Source organism: Perissodus microlepis, chromosome 17 (genome assembly GCF_051167445.1).
Source record: "Perissodus microlepis isolate ML-2025 ecotype Zambia chromosome 17, ASM5116744v1, whole genome shotgun sequence".
Taxonomy (NCBI): Eukaryota; Metazoa; Chordata; class Actinopteri; order Cichliformes; family Cichlidae; genus Perissodus; species Perissodus microlepis.
The window spans coordinates 2,097,501-2,124,319 of record NC_140477.1 but is presented as its reverse complement, the minus strand read 5'-3'; the positions used below and the strand labels follow the sequence as shown (position 1 = coordinate 2,124,319).

General features: G+C 42.9%; 1 protein-coding gene and 1 non-coding gene across 3 annotated transcripts in view; one reads left to right on the top strand and one right to left on the bottom strand.

The window, feature by feature from the left end:
- The window catches only part of hmcn1 (hemicentin 1), an 88,162-nt gene that overhangs the window by 42,450 nt on the left and 18,893 nt on the right, over positions 1-26,819 (top strand). For both annotated transcript variants that reach the window (XM_084909625.1, XM_084909626.1), the window contains exons 18-66: positions 2,724-2,851; positions 2,958-3,102; positions 4,027-4,139; positions 5,242-5,401; positions 5,718-5,883; positions 6,391-6,518; positions 6,874-7,125; positions 7,242-7,337; positions 7,800-7,994; positions 8,090-8,220; positions 8,978-9,125; positions 9,519-9,645; positions 9,743-9,897; positions 10,442-10,720; positions 11,027-11,308; positions 12,267-12,375; positions 12,458-12,627; positions 12,812-12,966; positions 14,149-14,272; positions 14,401-14,502; positions 14,985-15,161; positions 15,356-15,507; positions 15,755-15,878; positions 17,730-17,905; positions 18,073-18,169; positions 18,387-18,509; positions 18,626-18,781; positions 19,076-19,357; positions 19,472-19,639; positions 20,316-20,429; positions 20,728-20,814; positions 20,929-21,120; positions 21,226-21,399; positions 21,497-21,610; positions 22,733-22,878; positions 22,957-23,107; positions 23,270-23,467; positions 23,554-23,667; positions 23,757-23,944; positions 24,133-24,229; positions 24,378-24,539; positions 24,653-24,766; positions 24,854-25,056; positions 25,186-25,267; positions 25,389-25,520; positions 25,625-25,774; positions 25,977-26,136; positions 26,218-26,342; positions 26,429-26,612. In XM_084909625.1, coding sequence (XP_084765751.1) covers positions 2,724-2,851; positions 2,958-3,102; positions 4,027-4,139; positions 5,242-5,401; positions 5,718-5,883; positions 6,391-6,518; positions 6,874-7,125; positions 7,242-7,337; positions 7,800-7,994; positions 8,090-8,220; positions 8,978-9,125; positions 9,519-9,645; positions 9,743-9,897; positions 10,442-10,720; positions 11,027-11,308; positions 12,267-12,375; positions 12,458-12,627; positions 12,812-12,966; positions 14,149-14,272; positions 14,401-14,502; positions 14,985-15,161; positions 15,356-15,507; positions 15,755-15,878; positions 17,730-17,905; positions 18,073-18,169; positions 18,387-18,509; positions 18,626-18,781; positions 19,076-19,357; positions 19,472-19,639; positions 20,316-20,429; positions 20,728-20,814; positions 20,929-21,120; positions 21,226-21,399; positions 21,497-21,610; positions 22,733-22,878; positions 22,957-23,107; positions 23,270-23,467; positions 23,554-23,667; positions 23,757-23,944; positions 24,133-24,229; positions 24,378-24,539; positions 24,653-24,766; positions 24,854-25,056; positions 25,186-25,267; positions 25,389-25,520; positions 25,625-25,774; positions 25,977-26,136; positions 26,218-26,342; positions 26,429-26,612 — 7,507 coding nt within the window. The remainder of the gene's footprint in view (positions 1-2,723; positions 2,852-2,957; positions 3,103-4,026; positions 4,140-5,241; positions 5,402-5,717; positions 5,884-6,390; positions 6,519-6,873; positions 7,126-7,241; positions 7,338-7,799; positions 7,995-8,089; positions 8,221-8,977; positions 9,126-9,518; positions 9,646-9,742; positions 9,898-10,441; positions 10,721-11,026; positions 11,309-12,266; positions 12,376-12,457; positions 12,628-12,811; positions 12,967-14,148; positions 14,273-14,400; positions 14,503-14,984; positions 15,162-15,355; positions 15,508-15,754; positions 15,879-17,729; positions 17,906-18,072; positions 18,170-18,386; positions 18,510-18,625; positions 18,782-19,075; positions 19,358-19,471; positions 19,640-20,315; positions 20,430-20,727; positions 20,815-20,928; positions 21,121-21,225; positions 21,400-21,496; positions 21,611-22,732; positions 22,879-22,956; positions 23,108-23,269; positions 23,468-23,553; positions 23,668-23,756; positions 23,945-24,132; positions 24,230-24,377; positions 24,540-24,652; positions 24,767-24,853; positions 25,057-25,185; positions 25,268-25,388; positions 25,521-25,624; positions 25,775-25,976; positions 26,137-26,217; positions 26,343-26,428; positions 26,613-26,819) is intronic.
- trnas-aga (transfer RNA serine (anticodon AGA)) lies at positions 11,999-12,080 on the bottom strand. Its single transcript has one exon. It is a non-coding gene; the product is annotated as a tRNA-Ser (tRNA).

Here is a 26,819-nt window from a genome sequence, read left to right as displayed (position 1 = left end):
GTGGTTAACCGTGTCAAAAGCAGCAGACAAGTCAAGTAAAACTAAGACCACAGAATATCCAGAATCAACAGTTAAAAGAAGATCATTAAAAACTCTAAGTAAGGCTGTCTCTGTGCTGTGGCGAGGTTTAAAACCAGACTGAAACTTTTCATTAATACCATTTGCATCTAAAAAGGCCTGAAGTTGTTTTAGAACTACCTTTTCCAATATTTTGGAAATAAAAGGGAGTTTGGAGATCGGCCTGTAGTTGGTGAGACCAATTAGGTCAAGATTTTTCTTTTTCATAATAGGTTGCACAACAGCATGCTTAAAGACAGACGGTACACAACCTGATGACAATGATGCATTCAGCAGAGATAAGATACAAGGACCAATAACATGTAAAGCTTCCTTAAAGAAACGAGAAGGAAGAATATCATGCGGGGAACCAGAGATTTTGAGATGATCAATTATATCTTTTAAAGCAGAATAAGACACTGGCTCAAACTGTTGAAAGACAGCCAAGCATTCAGAGGCTGGAACTGGGTCTAAAACTGATGATGAATGAGATGGATGAGAAGCCCTTAGAGCTGAGATTTGTTCAGAGAAATACTTTAAGAATTGATCACAAAGAGCAGGGGAGGCGTCCCTATAAGTGGTAGTGCGAGGGTTTATCACAGAATTAAAAGTATTAAAAAGTGCTCGGGGGTTGTGGCTATTAGTCATAATAATGCTAGACAAAAAGGCAGATTTGGCAGCTTTAACAGACTTTTGATACTTAGATAGACAATTATGGAGGATGTCCAGAGAGACGTGGAGTTTGTCTTTCCTCCATTTTCTTTCAGCACGACGACATTCACACCTAAGGGCGCGAGTAGCATCATTTAGCCAGGGTTGTGAGGATTTGGCATGTTTAATTCTCAGAGGTGCCACAGAGTTAAGGATGTCAGCGCATGTAGTATAAAAGAGGTTAGCAAGCTCATCCGCTGATAAAACCCCATTACAGTTAGCATCAGAGAGGGGAGAGTCAAGGAAAGCATCAATGAAGTGGGCGATTGACTGGGAGTTAATCGTGCGCGATTGCCACACAGGACCATCACTGTTCAAGTCCACAGCGCTCGCTACGGTATTAAACAAAACCGGAAAGTGATCTGAAATCCCAGAGTCCTCTATGTCCGTGATGCAAATATCCAGACCATAAGATAGTACCAAATCAAGTATATGACCTTTAGTGTGAGTTGGTTCACTTACCCACTGATATGTAGGCCAAAAGGTTAGAAGGCAAAGACCCACCCAGATGTTATGCAGCTTCAGCTACTGCAGCTTTTCCCTACTGACAACATGCCTCACAACATTCATGGGATAAAAGAAAGTACATTCTTAATGCTTCCACAGGATGTGAGGGGATAGGTAGCACTTTATTACCTGATCCTATAAGTAAGTCTGAGCACATCTATAAAATCAGAAGTCTTGGCAGTTTGCTGGTGCGTTCAGGTGCGTGTTCTTCTGAGGAGTGGACTTCCCAGCAAATTCATCTTGAGGTCAAACTGTGAAAAATTCAGAGAGATTGTAAAAAACCCAGAAGCAACATATCAGACTCGGCAGTCTGTATGTTAAATGTTAAAGTTCATGACAGCACAATTAGAAAATCCTAACCCAGAGAAAGCCTCTTGTCTCTAAAAAAAACCTGGCAGCACATCTTAGGTTTGCAAAGTTGCATCTAAACAAACCACAAGACTTCTGGAGCAATGTCCTCTGGACAGACATGGCCAAAGTGCAGATGGCCATAATGCACAGTGCCATGTTTGATGTAAACCAAGCAGCATATCAGCACAAACACCTCTTACCAGGTGAAAGTGGGCTGTGCAACAAGACAATGATCCCAAGCACAGCAGCTACAACAGAAGAAAAGAAAAGAATCAAGGTGTTGCAATGACCTCTGTTTTCTGTTCCTTTAAATTAAGATTAAATTAAATTAAATTAAGTTTAAAGCCATCCATGTTTTAACATTATCCAAACAATCTAGTGAACCCCTCAGAGGACTCACAGATTTGCGTTTTAGTGGCAGGTAAATCACGTGTTGCAATGACCGTAAGTCCAGACATCAACCTGGCTGAAATGCTGTTGGATTGTAAGGCAGCTGTGCCTAAACAAATGCCTGAACTGAACACTGCGTGTTCCAGAATTTCTCCACAACCATGTGAGACACTGATAAAGTCGACAGAAAACACTTACTGCAGATTATTGCTGCTAAAAGTGATTCTTTAAGCTACCGACTGGTGGCGTGCATTCAGTTTTTCTCAGAAATGCATACAGTCCTGAAAACCTCGTTTTTTGCTCGGCTGTATACCAAATGCAGATGTACGGCAGTTTCTTTTGGTGTGTCCGCTGCATGTACGCGTTCCCAGGCTCATCAGGGTGGTCGTCAAATTCCCCTCACCAACACCCTGTTGTCCATCGCCTACAGATGACGTCACCACTGATTGTGTTAACACCCCAAACTATTTCCACAAATGTGATGTTACAAGTTTGTATTTATATACATACAAAGGCGTGTGCGTGTGGTTCTAGCAGCTGTATAAACACTGTACTTACAGTATTGATGATGCTTTTGTAGGAACAGTCACTCCCTGTCCGTCATACTGTACGCATACTGAACACACTTTATAAACACTTATTGCCATCGGCGTCCTTGGTTTTTACTTCTCATAACGTCTGTAAACTTGTCCAAATGGTGTCCACAGTTTCACCCGTCATCGCGATGAGTCCGGCTGTGCTGAGCGTGATCGAGGACCAGCCGATGACTCTTCCTTGCGTGCTGCTTGGTGGGAATCCGCTGCCCGAGAGGCAGTGGCTGCACAACTACGGCCTGGTGAGGACACAGAGAGGAATTTGATTTTTAAACAGTTTTCCACATCTTGCACACCTTGATTCTTGCTCTGGGTTGAATAAAGAGGATTTCATTCAACTTCTGTCAGGTGACCTCAGACCAGTATGTGTCAGTGAGGAGGGATGGCAGTCTGCATATCGAGAGAGTTCGGCTGGATGATGCGGGTGACTACACCTGCCTGGCTGAGAACGCTGTCGGGGCCGCCAACCACACCACCGCTGTCAACGTTTACGGTAGCAAACATTAGAACGCATAAAATCTCTACACAGACAAGTGCATGATCCCGTTATCCTCCCACTTTTGTGACCTACCCACACTAACACTTTTGTTAGCACACTTACGAGGACGGATATGGATATGTAACGAGAATTGATGAAATGCAAATAACCGAACCAAGCCTGGGATGATATCATTAAGCACACCTGGGCTGTTTCTGCATTGATGTCTCTAAATATCATTTCATTTAATGTCTCCTTTCCACTGTGAAGGCTCTTGTGCTCAGGAACAGGAATATCTAACCCAGGAGCTGCTGAAGGAATTGTAGACTTTGAAGCAAAGTGTGTGAGAGAGTGAAAACGTGTTCTCAATTTCTACTAAAATCAGCTGCTGGTAGATTCTACTGACATAAACAGGAACAGTTTGCAGCATGCATATTAAAGCAGCGGCTCCTTTAAATTAGTGGGGTTAGGTCATTTTCATGTAGGCATGCACAAATCACTTGTATTGATCTTGCAGTAAGTCATGAGAAACTGTTTTAACAGAGATTGCAAAGTGTGCAGCCAGAACACCACCATGTTGTGTCTTGTACTGTGTACACTCCACGTGATGCAGTTGTTTAGCAAAATCATATTTCCAAAAAAATGTTACAAGCCTCCGAGTGATGATCTCTTCTGCAGAGTCCTTGGAGTGACAGAGTCACAAAAAAAGAGAGCGAGAGGGGGAAAAAAGCACAAAAGTAAAACAGGAACATCTGTACTGAGCAGTGCATGGACAGCTTCTTTCCAGATGCTCGTGAGACACACAGTAAATCAGTGGTGGCACTGATGTGGAGACATCCAGGCACAGATTCAACGCAGAGGACAAAATGCATGGAGTAGATCCTATAAATGCCCGATGATGAAATTCTTCCGTATCTTCTTTTGCTTTCATTTTTGCAGTGATTCCCACCATTCAGCATGGCCCTCAGGTATTCAGCACAATCGAAGGAACGCCCATCTCTCTCCCCTGCCGTGCCGCTGGAGTACCGGCTCCTGATATCACCTGGACAAAGGTGTGCATCTCTTCTCTTGAAACAGCCAAAAAAAAATAAAAAATTCCAGGTCTCTTTAAATGCTGCCAAATAATTTTCAGTGCCACACACAGAGAAACCACATGACACAGGGATGAAAGACACAACTAATAGTTAACTGTAGCTGTTAACTAACACTTAATATTGCTCAGGTTGCATCGCAATGTCTCACCTGATGATTTGGAAGGAGTAAATAATTCCCCTTTTCCTTAATAGCCATTTTCCCTGATTCCCTCACACTTAAAGGATCAGTTGACTCGCGTACCCGTGCACAGATGAACCTCTTTATTCTCCTGTTGCCTGTTTTATGGCTAACACAGAGAGCATTTGTGTTTATGCGATTTGGTTGTGCGGTTTTGAACAGCGATGAGCTCAAGTTGAAACCTTCCAGATGTGGATGCATTGTTTTCCACTGCAAAGGAACAGGTTCCTGCAATGTTTTGTGTCAGAGGTCAGGATTGCACAGTGTTTCCTTCACTGATAAGCTCTGACGAGACAATAGCGCTCGATTGGAAAATGGCTCTGTGAGGGTACATGTGCATGTTTGATGTGCTGCACCATGGAATCTACCTGCGTCCATTAGCTTGCACGGTGTCTTCAGCCTTCGAGCGCTCACATTTTGAGCCAGTCTATGCATGTGGACAGTCCCTCCCTCTTTTCAGTCTTTTACACTCGTTCCTCAGAGTTGTAAAGGCCCTGCTGTTAAAGTGAACAGGGCTACAGGGACATATGAAACTAGAGCCTACTAAGTTCTGCACCAGCTGTTAAAACGTGATTCCCTCTGATTTCTTTGCTGTTTTCTATAACATCAGTCAGATGATGGCATGTTAGTGACTGCAGGGCTGAAATATGACACACTCCCGCTGCACTAACATCACACTGGCTTTGTGCTTTGGGTTTATATGATTTGTGCATTTGTAATAATTACTTCACAGCCCTGCTGCGTAAGAAGCGGGCAAAGAATCTGCTTTTATATTTAAGTATTTAGTAGGTCAAACCACACTTCTTTGTCTTGGACAACAAATCAAGTGTTAAAGCTGAGCTGATGAAGTAAAATCCAGCCCTGCTGTGATTTGTTTTCTAGGGTGGGGAGCTAGTGAACTTGGGTGGTTCGGCCTTCCCGTTGAATCCCGACGGCAGCCTCCTTATTACTTCCCCTTCTGGAAATGAGACTGGAGAGTTCATCTGTACTGCTGCTAATGCTGCTGGCCATGCTTCCAGGAAGGTCCAGCTCACGGTCTATGGTAAACCTCATCACCAGCTGAAGGCTACACATAGTCTGTAAAGAAACACGGGGGCTAAATGTAGCATTTTACGTCAAGAAATTATTGCTAAATTAAGGTTTCTGGGATCACACTGATCATTTTTTACCAAGTCTACATTCTGTGCAAACCCTAAAAGATGATAGTAACCAACAAATCACCCACATTCAAAGTCGCTTAAATCTCCTTTCCTCCTCGTGTGATGCTCAGTTTGAACCTCAGCAGGTCAGCTTGACCATATCTACATGCCTAAATGCTAGCAGCGAGGAATTAAATGTCTGTGTGTTTGACCGCCCAGTCCGACCGAGGTCCAAAGTTGGCGATGACGGACACTCAGCAGGTCCGACGAAGATGTCGGTGATCGAGGGCGAGGATGCTGTTTTGCCATGTGATGTCCACAGTGTCCCGCCTCCCATCATCAGTTGGGCCAAAGAGAGGCAACTAATCTCTCCGTACTCTCCCAGGTAAACACATACACATGTACGTGACTTTATTCTGCCATTTTCATTAAAGTCACACCAGACAAAATCACCTTCTACACCCGTGTCAATGACACATTTGCTTAAGTTTGGCTAAAATCACATTATCTTGGTTTTAACCTCAATGAGAGAGCTTGATTTGTTGTTTAAAAGAGAACCTACATATACTGTAATCTACAATGGAGTGCTTTGTCAACCGTTTATGACCTCAGGGCATAGTTTGTGGCTTTCTAAGATGACTGAGTAATCATACTCCTCCCTGTGATCTGTTGCTCCTACTATGCGCCTGGCAAACTGACTATAATTATGGTTGATGGTGGATTAGTAAGAATTACCAAAGTGTCTTTTTTTATGTAATAACCGAATAAGTCACTGAGTGGAAACTATAAGTGTGTGAGTGTGTTTGAGGTTTCTTTTCTAATATTTCTAAATTTGCAGCCATGCGTTTCACCCAGACTGTTTGGTTTTTAAGTATGTTCTTGTTTCTTCCAGACATGCAAAGCTTCCCTCTGGGTCTGTGAAGATCTTAGAGACCAGGCTGTCAGACAGTGGACTCTATGTGTGTGTTGCTTCCAATATTGCTGGAAACTTAACGCAATCCATTGAGCTGAGCATTCTGGGTAAGTTTAGAAGATTAAAAATCTATGATGAGTGTAAAAATTCCTGACGTCTAATGTAAAAACTGTCAAAATATCAGAGTGAAATATGCAACCACCTGCATGAAAATAGATAACTGAACATATACAGTGTGTGATATCCATTTCTCAGATTTCAGACAGTCAAACTACTCATTCAGTACTCACAATTACCTAAATGAGAGGTGCAGCTCAGACATAATATCACCTGGGATTACATAGTTCACAGCCACACACATAATCTATAGTAACTCCTGGGCTGAAATTCCTGCACTAAATATCATGCAGCTTCAGGTGAGGCAGAAGAAAAGCTTGGCAAATCATGTCCTTTCTACTGCAGTGCCCCCGAGTATTCATGCTGGCCCTCAGGTAATGAAGGTGCAGGTGGGTCACCCTGTGGAGCTGCCATGCGTGGTGAAGGGATTCCCAAAGCCCGTGCTAATCTGGACCAAGGATGGTAGAAGATACCCGGTGTCACCTGATGGCAGTCTGGCCTTGACCAATGTGGGACTGGATGATGAAGGAACCTACACTTGCGCAGCGACCAACACTGCAGGCAGAGATGAGGCTCAAGTTCAGCTTGTAGTTCAAGGTTGGCAACTTACAGTATTACTCTACCGCTCAATTTTAAGACGCTCCATACTCAAACTGTTATAGATGCTTTGGAGTGTGTGTGATATGTTTGATTGTGTGTTTGGATCTTTTCAGTGCCCCCCGTTGTTGAAGTACTTGAGCCCCCCTTCAACAGTCCTCTGCAGGAGAGGGTTGCCAATCAGCGTATCGCCTTCCCCTGCCCTGCCAAAGGTGCCGTATTACCATCTCTTAGCTTTCAGTTCGCAAACAAGGATCACAACCAAATGCAAATGAAAGCACGTCTATTCATAATGAAGCAACAAGCAAGGCAAGGGGCTGTGGTTTAGGTTTCTTCCTGTTAAAAGGACGTTTTGTCTTCTCACTTTCCCCAAGTGATTGTTCATAGGGATTTGTCAACCTTTCTCCCTATTATTGTCGGGTCTTTGACTTTCAATATGAAGGTGAAGATTGTTGTGATTTGCTGCTATAAAAATAAGTAAATTGTATTGAACTGAACTGAGGGGCCAGGCCAGCTCCTGAGCCCGGCACCTGTGAGAGCGAATGACAAAGTGCATGCACCAGTTTGGTGCATTTATTAAAAAGAGTACAGTGCAGATTTTCTGTTGCAGGAGCGCAAACACAGAACAACTTTGTTTTTCTGCCTTGGAATTCCTGTCTCCATCCCTTCTTCAGGTCTTCCCAAGCCAGTGATTCGTTGGTTGCGTAATGGCCAGGAGCTGACAGGTAATGAGCCTGGCATGTCCATCCTAGAGGACGGTACACTGCTGATTCTGGCCTCTGTTTCACCGATGGATAATGGAGAGTACGTCTGTACCGCTGCCAACGACGCCGGATCCACTGAGAGGAAGTACCAGCTCAAAGTCAACGGTGACTGACCCGTTCTTTAAGTATTTTGCACCTCTAGTTCAAAAATAAAATTCCTACATTTCATAATATATTCATTACCTTTGGCACCTCCACAGTACCCCCAGATTTCCGTGACAGAGAAACATCCGGCAACCTGTCAGTGGTCCTGAGCCAGCCCACCAGCTTGGTGTGTGACGTCACAGGAACTCCAACACCTGTCATCACCTGGTACAAGGATGGAGCTCCTGTATGTGAAGTCTAATTGATTATATTGAATGGAAACAAAGACATATATTATTTTGCCATGTGTGTAAAGGTTACACCTTTAAAAGACAGGTACATAAATCAAATACACACACTGAGCGCTATAAATTGCATAAGCCAAATTTAACCTGCGGTCATGAGACTGTGGTCTCTTTTTACATGAGAACAAGTAATGAGAAATTATAATGATGGAAGCCTTAAGCCTTGAAAGACTTAATGGGCTCTGATCACAGGGTGCGATGTCCAAGAGAACAGACTGTAAATGTGTGTGGAGCCTGTGTGCATCCGTGTGTGTGTGTAACAAAGACCTGCCAAAGAAGCCTTGGTTTCAATATGCTCAAAGCTGTAATGACAGAATAATAATGATAAACTGAGGGGAGAACAGAGCATTATCACACACTTTGCTGTCACATCCCAGTTAGTTGGCTGCTTTTTGTTCCCTTGGCTGCTGAATGTTTTTCCCTGTCAGACACAGATGGTGAAATCAGAACTTTAAGCCACTAATTACGAGTAATCTAAATCTACGCTCTTCTCTCCGAATGTTTTCTTGGCTCTAAGCGAGAACTGCACACTTTTTGTGTTTTGTATACATTTTAAATTAGGTTTGTCTCTCTGTGGACCGCAGCCACTTTTTTTTTTCAAATCTGCTGAGAAACGTATCAGCAGCTCGTTTTTTGTGTTTTTGTTTAAATCCTATTACAACGACGTTACACTGTGATTTTATTTATGCTGATTGACAGGTAGTTGCAAGTAGCGACATTCAGATTGTTGATTTGGGAAAAACTCTGAGACTGCTGAAGGCAGAAACAGCAGATGCAGGCAGCTACAGCTGTGAAGCCATCAACGTCGCAGGAAACGCTGAAAGAAGCTTTTTTTTGGATGTGCTTGGTGAGTAAAGACAGTCAGTGGCGACGCACAAAGACTATTCTGTGCTGCAGGTTAATGCAATCCTGTCTCCTAGCTTTACCCACAATTCTCAGTTCGGTACAATTAATTCAGAGCTGCGTTAAAAAAGTATTTAGACCAAAAACGAGAGAACATATGACATATGACTCTTCCTGATTGTTACTTTCTGAATTTTAATATACTTAAATCTTTTTTATTGTTTTATGAATAAAGTTTGATAAATCTATGGTGATTTTAAATGTTAAAATAAGAGCTGCTCAGCTTGTGGACATGCAGAACTTGCAGAATTTGTGAGATATTGGCAACATTACTGCAGCAGAATGAGAAACTTGTAGTTGTGCTATTAAAGCCATTTTTTCTCTCTTGGTTCCTTAGTCCCACCAACAATTATAGGTTCGGGCTCTCCTCAAGATGTTTCAGCAATTATCAAACAAGCTGTCTCTCTTGAGTGCGAGGTGCAGGGAATCCCTTTTCCTGCTATCCAGTGGTCCAAGGACAGGAAGTAAGCGTGCTCTGAAATGAAAAGAAATGAAGTTGGCTGAACATTCATTGGTCGGTCAGTACTTCCTGTTCTCATTCTTATTCTTAATCCTTTCTAGGCCGGTGTTTCTTGGTGATCCCAATCTGGAGGTCACAAACAGGGGTCAGGTTCTGAGAATAAAAAGTGCCCGTCTTGGAGATCAGGCCCGCTACCAGTGTAGTGCCACGAATACAGCTGGGAAACAGTCCAAGGACTTTAACCTTAGTGTCTATGGTAAGTGTGTAATCCTAAGCAAAGTAAATTTTGTAATGTAAATACACTTGTCTTGTCTTGAGCCACCCATCATTTCCAGAGAAATAGAAAATAGATGGATAGATGCAGTTATTTATGGAAAGGTGTGCAAACATACATGGAAGTATAGTATGTGGGGCCAAAGCGAGCTTCAGGAATCACCCTGGCGCTTTAAAAATACAGTTTTATGCTGTCAAACTGTGGTATTTTTTTAAATAGTTTTGTTGCTAAGCTGTCTGTCGTGTGTAGAAATATGTGTATAATTCAGGGTCATGTACCTTGGTCGTGTACAAGGACTTGACTGAAAATGAGTGAAAAAGCAGCCAAAACTTTGAAAGAGCTTCAGAAATCCTGGAGAACTGCTGCTCAGGAAAATCAGGCTCCGCAGCAGCAAAACGTAAAGAAATGAGTGGTGGCTCAAGACTTATGCACACTACTGTATACTGCGCATAAATCTTTTAGCATAATTAACATGGACAAACGTAGCTGAATTACAAATTTCAGTATGTTTATATGTTTATTTCAGTGCCCCCCTCCATCAAAGGAGGTAATGTCACCACAGAGGTGACGGCACTGCTGGATACTGCGGTAACTCTGGAGTGTGAGGCACGTGGGGTGCCGCTTCCCTCCATAACCTGGCACCGAAAAGGAGAGATCGTCCTGTCCAGCCGTCAGGCTCAACATGTAGAGCGAGGCCGCTACTTGAAGATCGTTCGTGCACAGGCCTCTGATGCTGGACAGTACACGTGTAAGGTGACCAGCGTGGCTGGGAGCGCTGAGAAAAGCTACACGCTGGACGTCTACTGTAAGAGCCAGAAATGATATCGACACTCATCTTTGTGTTCACTGTGTTTTGTCAGCTTAAAGTAACAGCTGTTAAAAATTAATTTAAATGATGTCGTTTACAAAGTCCAGAACAAGTCCTGGAAATGAAAACTGCCGTCATCTCTGTGTTTAGAAAACCCTTTATTGGCTCTGAAGCATAATTTGGTGATTTAGCATAAACCAGATTTAAGTTCTGCCTGATAAAAGCCTGAAATGTGTCAAATTTAAATAAGATTTTAAACCTTTGTCACGTTCTCTTCTTTCCGTGGCGGACCTCCCTGTGCAGTGCCTCCCACAGTCACAGGCGGGGATAAAGGGCCCATCAAAAGGAAAGTGGTTCTCAGTAAATCTCTGATCCTGGAGTGTGAGGCTGGAGGACACCCTCCACCCTCTCTTACGTGGCTGAAGGATGGAGTCCCTGTACGCGATGGCGCAAGTGTCCGTGTGCTCGAGCAGGGAAAGAAACTAGAAATCCCCTCGGCCGCCGTCTCAGACTCGGGACACTACATCTGCGTGGCTACGAGCATCGCCGGGGAGAAGGAGGTCAAATATGATGTCAGAGTTTTAGGTATAAACACACAGAAAATCGCTGATTTCTGGTATAACTACATCACTATCCATTTTCTTCTTAGAGTCCTATCCCAGCTGTCATTATAGTGATTTTTCACAGATCACCCCTAACTACAGCTGATGGGGAAACACCTGGGCTATTTCTATCCATCCAAGTCATGCACATGATACTGTTTGTAGGAAGTTGACCTGCTTGTTTTCTTGCATGTTATCCCAGGAAGTGTTTGGTCTGGCTTTGTTGTTCGTTCCACACCGATTTCTTTACTGTATCCAAATTAGTGTTTTTGCTTTGAGAAAATTTAGTCTACTTAACGTTTATTGGTAATAGAATTCAACATTTAATTCTGCCAAGTAGAAACATCACAGGAAAAAAGGTGTGATCTAAACTGGCCGCTCAGTTGCATGTGTTTCATAACTGGTAAGAACGAGGACTAAGTACAGTCGACTTACCGACGTGATGCTGTCATTTATGGAGTAAATGTAAATGCCTGTGAGAAAGACATTCATCTCCTCTGGGTACCAAACAAGCGTCATTGCACAGCTGTGCCTTTAATAGAAATGCATTATTTCAAAGACACTGCTGACAGGAAGTTTATTTTCTGAAGTTGTACTTGCTATCAGAAAATCGGCGACTGCAGCCTGTCAGGTTTGCTCTTTAACTGTCTGACAGCTGAGAAAAGCGTCACGCCGTTGTCGGCAGGATTCGAACCTGCGCGGGGAGACCCCAATGGATTTCTAGTCCATCGCCTTAACCACTCGGCCACGACAACTCATGTTGAGCTGAGCCGATGCTCTTGTGTTCTGCTGATTCTTATCTGCAGTGTCCTGTCACTTCACTGTGGGTTTGATCTATCTGGCCTCACATATGCTAGAAATATTTGTCAGAGTTTATTTTATTGAGCATAAACTGAAATGTCAGGAAAATGAATAAAAAAAAAGATGATTTTCACTTCTAGTTCCTCCTTTCATCGATGGATCTGATAATGTGACGGTCACCACAGTTATACTTAACACACCTTTGGAGCTCGAGTGTCACACCACAGGAACACCTACACCTGTAATCACGTAAGAGCTCGTCTATTGCTCACAGTTAAACAAATGCAAATAGGCCTTATTGAAAGTCACTGTAAAGTTAATTCCTTCCCAGGTGGCATAAGGACAGAAAGCTATTGCGACAAGGTGAAGGATTATGGATCGCAGCCGGTGGGCGCCGCCTCGTCATTTCTCGCGCTCAGGTCTCTGACACAGCTCTCTTTCAGTGTGTGGCCACCAATGAGGCAGGAAACCATAATAAGGACTTCAGTGTGGTTGTCCAAGGTAAAACAAACAAATTTAATTTAAAAGCCCCATCTCAGTATCTTTTAAATGTAAATGGCTTTACTTAAACTCTAGTTGCAAGCTGCAGCAAAATCTCGCTTTACCTTTTTTGAATTTCCTTGTTCCTCAGTTTCAGTTGTAAAATGTTTCCAAGGATAAAAACCTGCCCTCTGTACCTCTGCAGTTCCTCCATCCATCCGTACCAATGGACCTACTGAACGTTCAGTGATTCTCCACAAGCCCGTGAGTCTGGACTGTGTCTCCAGTGGAATTCCTCCTCCAACCATTACCTGGCTTAAAAATGGACGACCAGTCGACGCAACTAGTGAGCACCTGCAGGTTGGTCCCTTAATTGTCTGACATTTTCAAGCTATTCACTTTAAAATCAATCATCACTGAAGTATGAACTTCTTCAGGTGAACCACAGATCCATACATGCTGTATATCTGCAGCCAAACCTAAATTCTCCCTCTCTCCTTGATGCAATTCAAATTATTACTTATTTTTATAAACAGTGCTTTCAGTATGAAAACACAGCTCATTTCTCTATATTTTGCTTTTGAGGAGCCAGACTTTCTTGTAATTTTGTATCTATATGTAACAAACAAAGTAGCAAAAAACCACTTTGTAAAATGTATCTTTATAACTTTGTTACAAGCAGCCTGTCATCAATTCTTTAACCGAATCTGCAACAAATATCAAAAACAAGTTTTTGAGTATTTTTGCAAAAAGCAACATCATTACCAAAGAGTTCTAATCTGAAAACTAGACATATCTCAGAATGGTGTGCAGAGTAACCTCAAAAATGTTTGGAAACTAGACAAGAACTGTCAGGCTTCACAACTATCCACAACAGATGAACAGTATCTGAAAGTTTTGTCCTAAGAAACAGGAAAAAATCCCACAAAGAGCCGACACAGGACCTGAGAGATGCATCTGGCTCGTCAGGTGATCCACCTGCCTTCATCTTTTGGGGGCTGGTGTTGGGGATCTTGTCAAAACTCACATACCTTCTCAAAAACATGTGATTGGCAACATTTTCATCTGACAATGATGCCGAGCACATTGTCAGTGCAGTAAAAGCAGACCTGGACAGAAAAACACACAGTGGGAGATTATCAGTCTTGGACTGGCCTCCCCGGAACCCAGACCTCAACATTACTGAAGCGGTGTGGGATCATGTTGACAGACAATCCAACAAAAGGCAGCCAACATCCAAAGAAGAGCTTTCAAGAAGCTGGACTATTATTCCTGAAGAGAGTTCAGGCTATGATGAAGAATAACCAAATATTGACTTTCACACTCATTCGCCTGCTTTTCCTTCATATACTGCATTTCCATGTATGTTTGCACATTTCAATAAATCACATATTTCTCAAATTTCCTAGCAAAAAGAAAGGAGGCGGGGCTTAAGAGTACTAACATGTTAGAAGAAGAAGAAGCAGAAGCAGCAGAAAGGGATTCATTCTTATTCTTCACTGCTCAGTAATTACCAATCTGAATTCTCTGTATCTGCCACAGCTGGAGTCAGCAGGCAGGACACTAAAGATTACAGAGGCAAGACTGGAGGATTCTGGGAAATTCACTTGCCTGGCCACTAACGCAGCTGGTGAAGCTCAGCAGCACATAAGACTCAGCGTCCACGGTAACTTACTTATGGATATACAAATCACTCGCTCTGCATGTTTGTCTCGCTTATCTTCCTCCTCCTATATCCAGAGTTTATAATAATAAGCTGTTGTTTCTGGGTGTAATTCTGTTTGTGTCCCTCAGAGCCTCCCAGTATCCCGTCCTCTGGAGAGACCATTAACCAGACCATTCTGTCAGGCTTTTCCACTGAGCTCGAGTGCAAGGCCGCGGGCAGCCCATTACCTGGTAAGACTGTTCACTAACAACCTCCTCAGTCCCACTGTGCGCACTCAAAGCCTTTAAAGTGTCGTTTTCCTACAAACAGCTTCAGCTTCTTCCCACTCCTTCTTTTTCCATTTGGATGATCTAAACACTCAAAAATGTGCTACATATAAATTCATGTGTAACTAGGTTCTTATTGTAAAATCACTTTCTTCATTGTTGGAGCAAGTGTTACAGTACAACAATTTAGTATCTATGTAACCATGATATATGTTATAACCATAACTCGGCAACGGAAATTCTTTATAAACTTTAAAAATTCTAAAAAAAAATTAAAAATTACAATTCTTTATCATAAACTTTGACTTTTTAGTGCAAAGTTTATTTTATTTGCCATTGTCTTCAGATTTTAAATAAACTGAAACCCTCATTAATCTCTTTTAAGCCTAGTTTTCTGTTTAATAGTTATTTTGCTGAAAGTATTTTTGATATCCTTCATGCCTTAGCTATCACTTGGTACAAAGATGGCCGACCTCTGACCAGTGCAGCTGGTGTGACGTTACGGAAGCGTGGCCAGATGCTGGAGATTGAACGAGCACAGCTGTCTGATGCTGGCATATACAGATGTGTCGCTGTGAACCTGGCTGGAGCTGCTGAGATATCTCACAGACTTCAGGTCCTTGGTGGGTGGCTTTCTCATTAATTAAGCAGAAGTATGCTAAACTTTTTGGTTGTTCGTGAGTAATACTATCTCTATAAGTTAGAGATTAGTCGCTGACAGATGATGACATGATATGCGGATAGCTGAAAAACAAAAACAACTCCAGTGGCGTTGCAGATCGTCACTGACTGAGTGCTTTATCCTCGTGCCTTGCAGTGCCCCCGGTCATCCCCAGCCGAGGCGGTACGGTAACTGTTGTGGTGAATGATGCCGTCAGGTTGGAGTGCGAGGCTACAGGGGTTCCTGCTCCCAGTATCACATGGCTCAAAGATGGCAGCCCTGTGGCAAGTGTTTCACATGGCATACAGGTGACATCATTACATTCATGCTTAGTACTTTGTCTCGGGCTCAACGATCATTCCAGAGATCTGTTGTGATGCAAAATGCGAGGTGACGTTATCCTCAGGTTATGTTGAACATTGCAGGTGTGCGGAAGCTCTGTGTTAGATAATAATAAAAGTCTTCTGCAGACCTTTTAACAACTGTGTGCTGTGAGTTTGTGTGTGAGCCGAGCACCGTGACGTGACCTCTGATCTGTTTCCGTCGGCCTGTCAGGTGTTTGCTGGTGGCAGAGTGCTGTCCCTGGATAGCGCACAGGTTAGCGACACAGGCAGGTACACCTGTGTGGCTGTCAACGCTGGAGGAGAACAGCACAGGGACTATGACCTGAAGGTTTATGGTGAGAACATGAACAGCTGTTGTTGCATACATGTACCTATATAGTATCGTATGGTTTTTTTGATCCTTTATTCGGGTTTTTTTTTAAGAAAAGTGTCTGACATCATTTGCAGTCCCCAGGTTAGGTTAACTGGTGGCTCTAAATTTGCCATCGGTGTGAATTTGTGTAACAGTCTGTGTTAGCTTTGTGACACTGATGACCGGTCCAGGGTGCATACTGCCTCTTGCCATATGGCTCCAGTCCCACCATTAACCTGAATTGGATAAGCAGAAGATAATGCATGATGAATGCATGTTCATTAGGTTCAAATAAATGCATATCCATGAAATATGAATCGATTCAAATAACTTATTGTTTATACTAAAGACACAAGTATCAGTATTTTACCATATAAATATAAAATAGTTTTAAAAACAGATTTATCCGTCCATCCATCCAAGGTTTTGACTTTCACCTGTTTATTTGTGGATCACTAATGTTGCCTTTTTAAAAAGCTTTAACATCATAGTGCACTCTCTCGTTACATGCCCTGGTTCTTCCCTTTAGAGTTTAATCGTACTCGTGCATGTTGCGGCTGCTCCTTCTCAGCTGCTTTGTTTTGCTAACTAATGGTTATGACTGACTGTCAAATGTCTTTCAGCAGAGAACCAGACTGAGCACCAGGCTGTGAATTATAATACAGAAACAATATCTGGCAAGAGCCTTGAGCAAAGCATGTGCGTGTAGAGGAAGTGCGGCTTGACTGAGTTTAGCATTTCAATAAACGCTGTCAGCCTCCTGAACAGAGCCGAGCTTGATGGCGACTCAGCTGTTATACAAGTCTAATCAAAGCTAATGTCACTGAGGTAATAGGAAACATGTCATCTTACATATATGGGATTGTAGAGTCTGTGTTTGGATCTTTGTTCGTATATGCATGCAGAATGCAAACATCCACATGATGCGAGTTTCCTCGCAGAGATCAAAAAGAAAGGAGGGAAAAAGAACTTGTCCACTGAAATGAAGGCAGATTTGTTGTGGTAATTGGTACCATTCTTCAGTCTGGCCAAATACCAAGCTGATAGCCTATTCCCGTCCTTCTCCGATGACTTGGGCTCTGTCTGAACAGCGACCACAGTTGAAGGGACATTGGCCTGCTGTCATTTTCTAAATAAGAGCCGACTGTCTTCTGAAAAACTTGTAAACAGAGGCTTAAACAAAACGCCTTTCATCTCATATATTCTGGGATTTCTGCCTCTTGTTAAAATAATTACATTATTATTCCCAGAGAAATGATTTCCTATGCTACTTAAAAGTCTGTTCATTTCATAGGCGTGTGCGTTCGTTGCACAGATGCTCAGTGGCAAATACACATCCTGTCCAGAACTTCTTGAAATAGCTGGAAATCAAAGCAACGGCCATCTTTGGTTTTGTTGATAATTTTTTTTTTTTGGGGGGGGGGGGGGGGGGGGGGTATTTTTTAATCCCTACTCATTTTCCATCTCAGTGCATGTTAGCAATTCCCAGTGACATTAGCTTTCATAACCTTCTGGGAAACAAAGAAACTCAGATTTATAGTGTCACTAAAATATGTCGAACTGGTTTAATGATGCCGTCATAACCCAGGATGCAATTGGAGCTTAAAGAGCACCAGATGCACAACAAACAGCGCCTGTGCTGCTCAGGAAGCAATTATATTGTTTACCCATGAGGTAATCTAGCAAGTTTAGTGTGCTTTGTGGGACAAAGCAGCACTTTCACAACAACGCACCCTTAATACAAAAGATTTACTCAGAATTTAAATGATTTCATCCCAGAAAGTATTCATTCGATGACAGAAGCCTTTTCAGGAGCTCGTCTTCATGTTCACAGTGCCACCTAACATCAAGGGCGAGGAGGTGAATGCTACAGAGATGCTTGGTCAACCTGTGGAGCTGCACTGCCAGAGTGATGCAGTCCCTCCACCCACCCTGTCCTGGCTCAAAGATGGCCGCCCTCTCTTTAGGAAGCCTGGTCTGACTGTGTCAGCAGATGGTAGTCTGCTTAAGGTACAGTTCATCATACAACCATAATATAGCTAAAAGACAACTGGAAGGGCTAGCTTGAATCTTAAGACGTCCCTTTTAATGATGACCGTGTATCCTGCTGTTAGTTGCATTTTTTCTTTGGCCTGAAGTTTTTGCCCAAACTCTGTTCTCTGTCTACAAACTGGCAGATCAGCAGGGTGCATGTGCAGGATTCAGGCAGATATACATGTGAAGCCACAAACATTGCTGGCAAAACAGAGAAGAACTATAACCTCAATGTGTGGGGTAAGTTGATCTTGTGTCACTGTCATGCATTTGGACTGACCTGAAGAGATTTTTCAGTCTTTCTTGGACTGTTAGACAAAACAGAAACAAAAAGCTTTTTGTTAGTAGATTTTGATCTTTCTTTGCAGCCCATCATCACTATTTATGCATCGCTCATTTACTAGTACTAAAGCATGCAGTGTGACTGCCTCCTTTTGGCGTCCCTTTGCTATTACAGTGTCTCCCAGTATCCGAGGCTCTGAGGAGGCGTCTCCTCTGACGGTAGTTGAAGGCAGTCTCATCACTCTTATGTGTGAGTCCAGTGGCATACCGCCTCCCAGTCTCACATGGACGAAGGATGGTAAGCGAGTTTCTGCTTTGATCAAACGTGGGGACGCAGCCCAAGAGCAAAAACTATACATGTGCGGGTGGCGTGCTGGAACGCCTCACCTATCCTGTGTTTTGTTTATATTCCAGGTTCTGAAGTGAAATCTGACCAGCGGGTCAGGATTTTGTCAGGAGGTCGTCAGCTGCAGATCTCCAGCGCTGAGAAGACAGATGCTGCTTCTTACACCTGCACAGCCTCCAGTGCAGCTGGCACCGTCTCCAAGGAGTACAGCCTGCAGGTTTATGGTGTGTAAACACCACGAATTCATCCTTTTTTTTTTCATTGCCTTTTTGCCTATAAAGGATACAGGCTATGAAAAAATCAGCTTAGTTGAAAGTTGGAAAGTTACTGCTTTGAATGGGAATCTAGAAAGATGTATTTTAAATATAGAAATTATTTTTTTCCTCTTGGAAGCCTACTCAATAGTTAAATGTTGTCTTTATGGGGGAAAGAGTTAAGGTGATAAAAACAGTAAAAAAAAAGCTTCTCTTATCTCATCTTTTTAATGACACACCCCTCACCCGCTTTTCTCACTTCAGTCCGTCCTTCCATCAGACGCACCGAAGGCGGCGCTGATGAGGTCACTGTGATAAAGGGAGGTGATGTGACGCTACAGTGTGATGCCGAAGGTGTGCCGCGACCTGCGGTCACGTGGCTGAAAGACGGACGGCCGATCACAGGCCAGCATGGTGCAAAGGTCCTGAGCGAGGGGAGGTTATTGCAGATTAAAGATGCCAAAGTGTCAGACACGGGACGCTACACGTGCATCGCTGTTAACGTGGCGGGACAGGCTGACAGCAAGCATGACATCAGCGTGCACGGTATGAAACAGGAATTGCTTTCAGAGATTAAAGTTTTGTCGATCTTTTTGTGTTTTCATAATGATCAAAGAAATCATCTTTGTGTCCATTTACCTCCTTTTCTCTCATCTTCAGTCCCACCAAGTATAATTGGGCAGGTGCAGTTTCCAGAAAATGTGAGTGTTGTCATGAGGAACCCAGTTGCTCTGATCTGCGAGGCCTCCGGCATCCCTCTTCCTACCATCTCCTGGTTGAAGGACGGTCAGCCAATTAAAACGACTAGTTCAGCGCGCATCCTTTCAGGTTTGTTCCTGTTTGACTTTTCGTGACTTTTCGAGCTCTTAGTCTTGATTTTTTACTTCCCAGCTAGGTTTCAGAGGTTTCAACAGTTGCAATGCACTGACAATAAAAATATTATGGAATGACTGCGACCACGGTCAAATGCAGAAGCCAGTTCTGTGAAAAACCAGCAGAAAAACTCCTGTAAATTGTGTTTTTATTCACATCTCAAGATTTGTTGGGTGCTGGGGGGAAAAATTTATTTGGAAGCAAAAGAATGTTATTATTAATTTGAAAAGTTGGAAATGGAAACTGTAACAAAGTGTCGAGTGAATCCTAATGACACTCATGTTGTCAAACCTGGAGTCGTTTCAATAACATGTCATTATTTTTCACTTATTTTCTCATTAACTGTGGCAAAGCTAAGCTGTTGGCTGTTGAGACTGACATTAGTCTGAAATATCATTAAATTATGTCCTAAATGTTTGAACAGCTGTGGTTCTAAGAGTTCAGCTTCTCTGCGTTGATTGATTTCAGTGCTCAGAAAGACTAATGTCATTTCAACACGTTTAAACTGTTTACGTGTTCTTGTCATGTTTTATTTCTGGAAAAAAAAATGTACTTTTCTTCTGACCTAGCTTTTAAAGACATTACACGTGGTTACAGAAACATAATAATAATGGACTTGTTTAACTTCTAGGTGGCCGCAGCCTGCGTCTGATGCATGCTGCAGCAGAGGATGCTGGGAGATACACTTGCATCGTGTCTAACAGCGCTGGGGAGGAGAGGAAGACCTTTGACCTTGACATCCTTGGTGAGAAAATAGAACATTTATTGTATCATGTTTTGTTTTGTTTTGTTTGTTTGTTTGTTTTTGTTTTTAGCTTTATGCCATAATATTGTCTAACTAAAGTGACTGTGCATTTACATATATTGTACCATGCTCGAAAAGGTGGAGGAGGTGGCTGAAGACAGGGAGGTGCAGATTATGGATGCATGGATGGATGATGGATGAATGGATGGGTATTGCATGGATGGATGTTTATTTTCCACTTAATGATAAAATGGACTTTGATAGAAAATAATAACTATTTAACTGATTTTTCCGACAGTTCCCCCGAGCATTGTGGAGGAGGGAACTATGGTGGATACTAAAGTGAAGGAGAAACACAACATCACTCTCACTTGTGAAGCATCAGGTATTTGAGATAATCTGGTAATGAAATGTTTGGATCAATCCTTACTGTAAGTTCCAGTCAAGATAATCTCTGTGCTTTGGAACAATTTTCTTAAGCCCCTTTACAATTTCCCAGGTAATCCTGTACCTGAGATTAAATGGCTGAAGGATGGACAGCTGCTGGTGCCTGACGGGCATTACCAAATTCTGTCTCATGGCCGTTTCCTCCAAATCTCTGGAGCCCAAGTCGCAGACACTGGCAGGTACAGCTGCCTGGCCTCTAACAGTGCAGGAGACCGCAGTCGGCATTACAATCTTAATGTCCTGGGTACAAAGACAACTCTTTTTCCATTTTGGAGACTTTGAGTTCATTACACGTGGAATGAAATCATATTCCTTATTTGTCTGTTTTTTCCCCTCTTTTCTTGACCAGTTTCTCCCACCATTGCTGGGTCAGGCCCTGACATTTCTGCAGAGGAGGTTACAGTAACCCTGAGCAGCCCCACCTCACTGGTGTGTGAAGTCCAGTCTTACCCTCCTGCTCTGATCATGTGGCTCAAAGATGGCACTCCGTTTGAATCCAGTCGCAACGTCAGAGTCCTTCCAGGTTTGCAATGATGTGCACAATGAAAATAAAGAAGCAATAAAGGGACAGAAGAAAAATGTGTTAGAATCATTGCATCGTGACTCTGTGGCTGCTATAGGTGGGCGAACGCTGCAGATTCTCAATGCTAAACAAGAGGATGCTGGGAGGTATACCTGCGTGGCCACTAATGAGGCTGGAGAGACACTGAAGCACTATGAGGTCAAGGTTTATGGTGAGACCCCTTCAGCTTTGGGAGCATGCTGCAGCATAAAATGTTTTATGTGTGTTCAGTTCTAGCATAATCTATTGCACATGCTTTCTTGTACAAGTAAATATAATTTACAGCTCCTTGTCAGAAGTTTACATCCACTCATCATGGACATAAATGTCATGGTAATTTGGGTTTTCAGTGATTTATTAGAACTGTTCATTTTTCCAGGGAACCATGATTATAAAGCACACATCTTTATTGACTTTAAAAAACAAGAACAGAGTGCACAAGTTTGAAATTATGTTGGATTGTCTCTAACCCACATGGGGTCAAAAGTATCTACATGGTGCTGAATCTTCTACAATGCCTTTTAACTTGACAGGATCGATTTAATTTCTCATTAGTGGTCATGATTGACTACAACTGGTCGTTCTCAGCATAAAAAGGATTTGTATGACAGTAATCACTGGATTGGCCATTGCTCAGAACAATGGGAAAGTCCAAGGAACTCAGTGAAGATTCAAGAAGGAGAATTGTAGAGTTATACGAGTTGTGAAAGATTTCTAAACAACTCCAAATCCCAGGATCATCAGTTCTAACAACTGTATGTAAATACAACTCATTCGGATGTGTCACCACTTTGCCGCGGTCTGGAGGAAGATCCAAACTGTTACCCTCAGCTGAGAGAAAATCAGTTAGGATGATCAGGAACAACAGAGGAAAACTAGGCTCAAGTCTGGTATGAAATGTTTTTTTTCCACAACGATGCCTCTTGTACATCGTCTTATTATCTTTTGGGAGACGCCTGCGTCATTTTCCGGTCAAAAAAAAGTTGCTGGTTGAATAAAAGTAACTTTAAGTCAAAATTTGCCAGGAGTATGAATAATTATAGGCTTCACTGTATATATTAGAGCCTGCATGTATCCAAAATAAATTCAAACGTGTGCCCCTAATTCTTGTTTTTGAAGGGCAGTAAAGATGTATACTGTACAATCCTTCTATCTTGGAAAAAAGAAATCATTAGAAGAGATTCATATCAATGATGAGTGGATGTAAACGTCTGACCACAACTGTAAATTACTGATAAGAATTACCAGTAATCAGATTTACATTAAAAATATTTTAACTTGTTTTTGTCTCCAGTTCCTCCACAGATTAATAAGAATGACATTCCCGGGGAAGGACTGGCCCCTAAAGAGGTCAAAATCAAGGTTAACAGCACCCTGACTTTGGAGTGTGTTGCTCAGGCCTTTCCTACCCCTGCACTGCAGTGGTATAAAGATGGACAGGTAACGTCTGGGATATTTTCACAGTTTTTTAAAGCTGTGGGATTAAAGGCTTGAAAAAAAAGTTTTTTCTCTGCACAGATCCTGCAGTCAGATGACCACGTGTCCATTACAGCCAACGGTCGGATCGTTCAGATCAAACATGCTCAGGTGTCAGACACTGGCCGCTACACCTGTGTAGCCACTAATATAGCTGGAGAGGATGAGAAGGACTTTGATGTAAATATACAAGGTGAACTGGGTTGACTAATGCAGATGTGTTAACTGCGACTATTATTTAATAAAGACACTACATAAATGCACAACCATGCGCCTGATGGCGTTTCCTCCTGTTAGTAATGTAATGCATAAAAGAAGGTTTTAACGTCTGTCCTCTTTTTCCCCCGCTGCTCAGTTCCACCTAATTTTAACAGGCCTGGTGCAGATGGTGATACCACGTCTTCCTCAGGCTTTGGAGTTGATGCACGAGACGTGATACTCAACAATCCCATCTCCCTGTACTGTGAGACCAACGCCGTCCCCCCTCCGACCCTCACTTGGTACAAAGACGGACATCTGCTGACATCGAATGACAAAGTTCTGATCCTGCCAGGTGAGACAGATGATGAAAACTGTAAGAAAGAGATGAAATGTGAAGGATATTTAGTCCATACACATTTTCTACTGCTTTAATCTCAGGTGGGCGAGTGCTACAGATTCCCAGGGCCCAGATTGAGGACTCAGGCAGGTACACATGTGTGGCTGTCAATGAAGCAGGAGAGGACTCCATCCAGTATGATGTTAGAGTGCTATGTGAGTAAAAACACCCTTATTTTCTGTGGGACAAGTATCGATCAGTTTAACAGAGAACAGTTCACATGTATGTATTTGTTCTGCACTAGTACCTCCGACCATACGCGGAACAGACAGCGACCTGCCTGATGAAGTCACAGTGCTGGTCAATAAAACTGCCCAACTGGAGTGTCATGTGGAGGGAACCCCGGCCCCCAAAATTAGCTGGTTTAAGCACAACCAGCCAATCACCTCCAACAGCTTGCATAGAATTCTGTCCAATGGGAGAGCGCTTCAGGTAACAACCAGGAAACACAGACTGATTAAATTTGTATTTTTAAACCTCCCATACCCCACACAAGGTACGATGTCTTGAGAACAATGAAAATAACTGCAATTTTTCTTTTTACTTCTTTTACTTGTTTATGTAAACATGTCAGTATCAATGCACCTTGGGTAATATTTACAACACTTTTTCTCCATCAGATATTGACGGCTCAGGTTTCAGATACAGGGCGTTATGTGTGTGCAGCTGAAAATGTGGCTGGAAGTGCAGAAAAAACATTTAATCTCAATGTTCATGGTGAGTTACTCCCTTTTCCTTTTCAGCTTAAATGTGTCACAACATAAACAAATGTAAAATGTAGTAAAATACTTCATGTGATCACAGCAAATTAAATATTTTGTCTTCTGCCTGCTTTATTGAATGTTCCTCGTCTTTTTTCGTTAAGTGCCTCCCACCATTATCGGCCTGAGTTCTGAGAATGTGACAGTGGTTGTGAACAACTTTGTGGCTCTCTCCTGTGAAGCTACTGGCTTCCCTCCTCCAACACTGGGCTGGCTCAATGGCAGGGGCCCAATTCAAGCTCACACCAATGCACTCATCATACCAGGTACTGTGAAGGAGTTGCTTTCACCTATAGACTCACGATATCAAAAATACCTTTATGCAGACGATAAAATGACATGAAAAACACTGTTTCTCTGTGTGTGCGTGTGCCTGCAGGTGGACGCACTTTACAAATCCTGAAAGCAAAAGTGTCCGACGGAGGAAAGTACAGCTGTGTGGCCCTGAACGCAGCAGGAGAGGCTCACAAACACATCTACCTCACTGTTTTCGGTCAGATTGTTTCTGCAGTGGTTTTATTGCACAGTGTAGCTCCGTGTGTTGCCTTCAATTGACGCAGATTTACCTCCTCCCCCGCAGTTCCTCCCAGCATCCGAGACAATAGCGGGGACTCTCCTGTGGTGGTGAATGTGCTTGTTGGGAAATCTGTAACTCTGGAGTGTGAATCCAATGCTGTCCCTCCTCCCGTCATCACTTGGTATAAGAACGGCAGAGTGGTGACAGAATCAGCCAACCTGCGCGTTTTGGCTGAGGGACAGATCCTCGAGATCAAAGGTTCAGAGGTGAGAGACGAATGGAAACCAGCGATGATGTGTCGTGTCCCTTTGCTGGATTAAAAAAGCACCTAGCCAAAGTGTTGAATTAACTATTTATATGTTTTTATCTGTTTTGCATCTGTCTGTATTTTTCAGGTGTCTGATACAGGACAGTACGTTTGCATGGCCACAAATGTTGCCGGGCAAGTGGACAAGCACTTCCACTTGAACATCTATGGTAGTCTTTCCTAAATATTTACATTTTTAAAAATCTGAAAATCCACCAGGAACCTATTTCAACCAGTGTCCACCTGCAGAATATTATTAAAGATATGTCTTTAAATTTCTTCTTTCTTCAGTACCTCCCAGTATCGATGGCCCAGCAGAGGAGACAGTTGTGGAAACCATCAGTAATCCGGTCATCTTTAACTGTGACGCGAGTGGAATCCCTCCACCCACGCTCACTTGGCTGAAAAACGGGCGCACCATAGGTAAACCTGTGTGCAGGTTTAACTGAACCACAAAAAAAGGTTTTTCATCTGTTAATGTTGTCCTTTTTTATTAAAAAAACACACGAACTTCATATTTCCTTTAGAGAACTCAGAGTCTTTGGAGATGCACATCTTCTCAGGGGGCAGCAAACTGCAGATCGCACGCTCGCAGCTCTCTGACAGCGGCACTTACACATGTGTGGCCTCCAACGTGGAGGGCAAGGCCTACAAGAGGTACCGCCTAACCATACAAGGTAGATGGACATCTTTATCTTTAAAACCCTGCTAATGCCTTTCTAGATACACTATATTGCCAAACATATTCGCTCATCTGCCTTTATCAATATGAGCTTGAGCGGCATCCCATTCTTAATCCATTGGGTTTAATATGACATTTGCCCACTCTTTGCAGCTATGTTACACACAGCTATGCTAACCCGGGTAATTTGCTCTTAGTTCCTCCCAGTATCTCTGGATCGGAGCTACCCAGTGAGATGGGAGTCCTGCTAAATCAAACCATTCAGTTGGTCTGTCAAGCTCAGGGAACCCCAACTCCGACCATCCAGTGGCTGAAGGACGGGGAAGCCATCAACAGTACGGGAAGCAAGGGGCTCAGGTAAAGAATAGCACAATGTGCAATACACACAAAATACATATACAAGACATATATTTTACAAATACATGTATGTATGCTCAGGATCAGTGGAAATGGCAGCAAACTCAATGTACTACGAGCTCAGACTGCTGACAGCGGCAAGTACACCTGCGTGGCCACCAACGCTGCAGGAGAAGAGGACAGGATATTTAATCTGAACGTGTATGGTGGGTTTAATTCAGGATTCAAACATAACGCATATCTTTGGTGCAAATATTCCTTTACATAACGGACCCTGCCTCCCGTCTCCCAGTGCCGCCTGTGATCGTAGGCAACAGTGGGGCTGTTGAGGAGCTCGCAGCAGTTCTGGACAGTTCTGTGAGCATCGAGTGCGTCGCAACAGGCTCTCCGCTGCCTCAGCTAAACTGGCTGAGGAATGGCCTGCCTCTGCCAGTCTCCTCACACATACGTCTCCTCTCTGCTGGGCAAGTGCTTCGGTACGTCAGCAGACTGCGCGGAGGATGGATTTCTTTCTTTTGAATGCAAATATGCGAATGTATTAGTCTGAAACATTCTTATCTCGACTCTGGCTTTAAAATCTTCCAAATCATCAAAACAATGTCTTCATTGGAAATTGAAAAGGTTTGAAAAATGAGGGATTGGTTTAAATATGAAACATCTTAAATTTACACATCGTACAAATT